General features: G+C 33.9%; 1 protein-coding gene across 1 annotated transcript in view; it reads right to left on the reverse strand.

Annotated features, from left to right (window-relative positions):
* LOC106867426 (MAM and LDL-receptor class A domain-containing protein 1) overlaps positions 1-1,822 on the reverse strand; it is a 12,473-nt gene extending 10,651 nt beyond the window's left edge. The window contains exon 1 of the mRNA XM_014912300.2: positions 1,454-1,822. Within this exon, the coding sequence (XP_014767786.2) occupies positions 1,454-1,595 (142 nt within the window). The 5' untranslated portion in view covers positions 1,596-1,822. The remainder of the gene's footprint in view (positions 1-1,453) is intronic.
* Positions 1,823-2,172: the final 350 nt, after the last annotated feature.

The following is a 2,172-nucleotide window of genomic DNA, read 5'->3' on the forward strand; positions in this document are numbered from 1 at the left end:
ACTTTGTTGCCAGTCGGCAGGACAGCTCACTCCACTTTCAACCTTCCGCTTGACTTAGCGAAGACGGACACACCAATTTGCAACATCAGTAACAGCTCAGATCAGGCAGAAGTGTTCAGACGATGCAAGCTTATCATTTGGGATGAATGTACAATGGCCCACAGAGGTGCTCTTGAGGCGCTACATAGATCTCTGAGAGACATCAAAGACTCTACGGTTCCCATGGGAGGCATAACACTTATTCTTTCAGGGGACTTCAGGCAAACACTGCCAGTTATTCCCAAGGGGAATAGAGCTGATACAGTACGTGCGTGTCTTAAGTCATCTGCATTGCTAAGACATTGTTACAATTGTGAGAACAATAAAACAGCTTTTTCAGGGCCACCTCACATTCTATTGTTACCCACTTCTCAGAGTGCTGCAATGCTCTAGGCAAGGCTTTCTGTCCACTTGCAAATTGATTGGTTGGTTTTCAACTTATAGCAATTTTTCCCTCAATAATTATAATTGAGTAGAATCATCAACAGTACTTTAAAACAATTAAGCCCCGAGCAACGCCGGGCACTTCTGCTAGTAAATGATAAAATATAATCTTAAAAAACAAGAAATTTAAATGGAAAAAATAGGGTTCAACAAAATGTTCAAACTAAATTTTTCTAAAAAAATGTTTAATAAAATGTTGAGCCTTCAAAAGTTAGAAACAACATTTAAAAAAATTTTTTAAATTTATTTGATGTCTTGTTACACATTTTGAAAAGAATAATAGTTTTAATAATAAACTCTTCTCTTCATTCTCTTTTTCTCTCCTCCATCCCATTTTCAATCCTTTCTCCTCATCTGGGTCATCATCCTTCTTCCCAGACCTATCTCTCTTTCATGTTTCTTCTCTCTCATTTTTCTTTTCCTTTTCTCTTCTTCATTCCATTATTTACCTTCTTCCATCTTTCCTCTTCAATTAACTCATCATGATTCTTCTTGGCCCTACCTTTGTTTCATATTTCTCCTCTCCTCCTCCTCTCATTTTTCTCCTTTCCTTAATCCCCACCAAATGCTTCTGCTTGTGTTTCTAAAAGAAATTATATAGTTAATCTTCATTTGTTAATAAAAGGGGATTGAAGTGGTGGTATCAATGCCCTTTAAGAATAAGTTGTGTTTGCGAATGAGATGAGCATTTCAAAAAGTGCAACAAAATGCCAATTAAATTTCTTTTTATTTTTCGATTCTAGTTTCTAATTTTTGAAGGTTCAACATTCTATTAAATTTTTTTCTGTAAAACAACAATTTTTTTTAGAAAAATTTAAAGTTTGAATATTTTGTCAATCCCTTTTCCTGTAAAACAGGTTGTTCTCTCAATGGAAAAACTTCTGCAGTCAAAGAGAAAGTTATTTAATCGAAGTGCTTTAATTAGAATATATTAATTAAACACTTTACACTTGTAACCGTTTCAACTTACCCCCACAACCATAAAGAAGCTGAACTTTTTTAACATCAATAGGACTGATGTATTTTCTTTGCCCAATATAGGCATATGGGTATTTGGGTGATAGTGTTGGTGAATAAGGATCTTTGGCAAAAAAAGCAAAACCGTAATGCATTATGGATTGGTAATCATAAGGTAATCCTAAGTCATCTATGTAATCCACTGAATATTTTAGAAAATTCACACTGCGGTTCACCACTGGGTCTGAAAAGATAAAGAATAACTTTTAAATATTTGTCATATCTACTGCCACTTACCCATAACTGTCAATTTTCTAATAAAGACAGTTAAGATAGATGATAATGATTTCAAATACAAAAGGCTTGTCTTTTTGTAAGGACATAAAATATAATATTTGTTTAATAGTCAATGTATATTAGAAAACATTTATTTTAGCAGCTTGTAAGATTTCCAGAACCACCAGGAAATATAAGTACTTCACTACTTCCCTGGTATTGCATTGTCTTCATGTATGAACAATACACATCTTGAGATCACGATGCCCTTTAGAAATACTAGGCCCAACTCTCAGTTATCAAGGACACATTACTGAACTAGTAAACAGTTTGTTAAGTCAGTAGTGCCAAGCTATGTTTTCCTATTTGCCTCTCTAAACACCACAAACATTTGGTATTTTAATCTGACAGAAGCATCAACAAATAAATTAAGATAAAATATCTGCAATATACAAT

This window comes from Octopus bimaculoides, chromosome 8 (assembly GCF_001194135.2).
Source record: "Octopus bimaculoides isolate UCB-OBI-ISO-001 chromosome 8, ASM119413v2, whole genome shotgun sequence".
Taxonomy (NCBI): domain Eukaryota; kingdom Metazoa; phylum Mollusca; class Cephalopoda; order Octopoda; family Octopodidae; genus Octopus; species Octopus bimaculoides.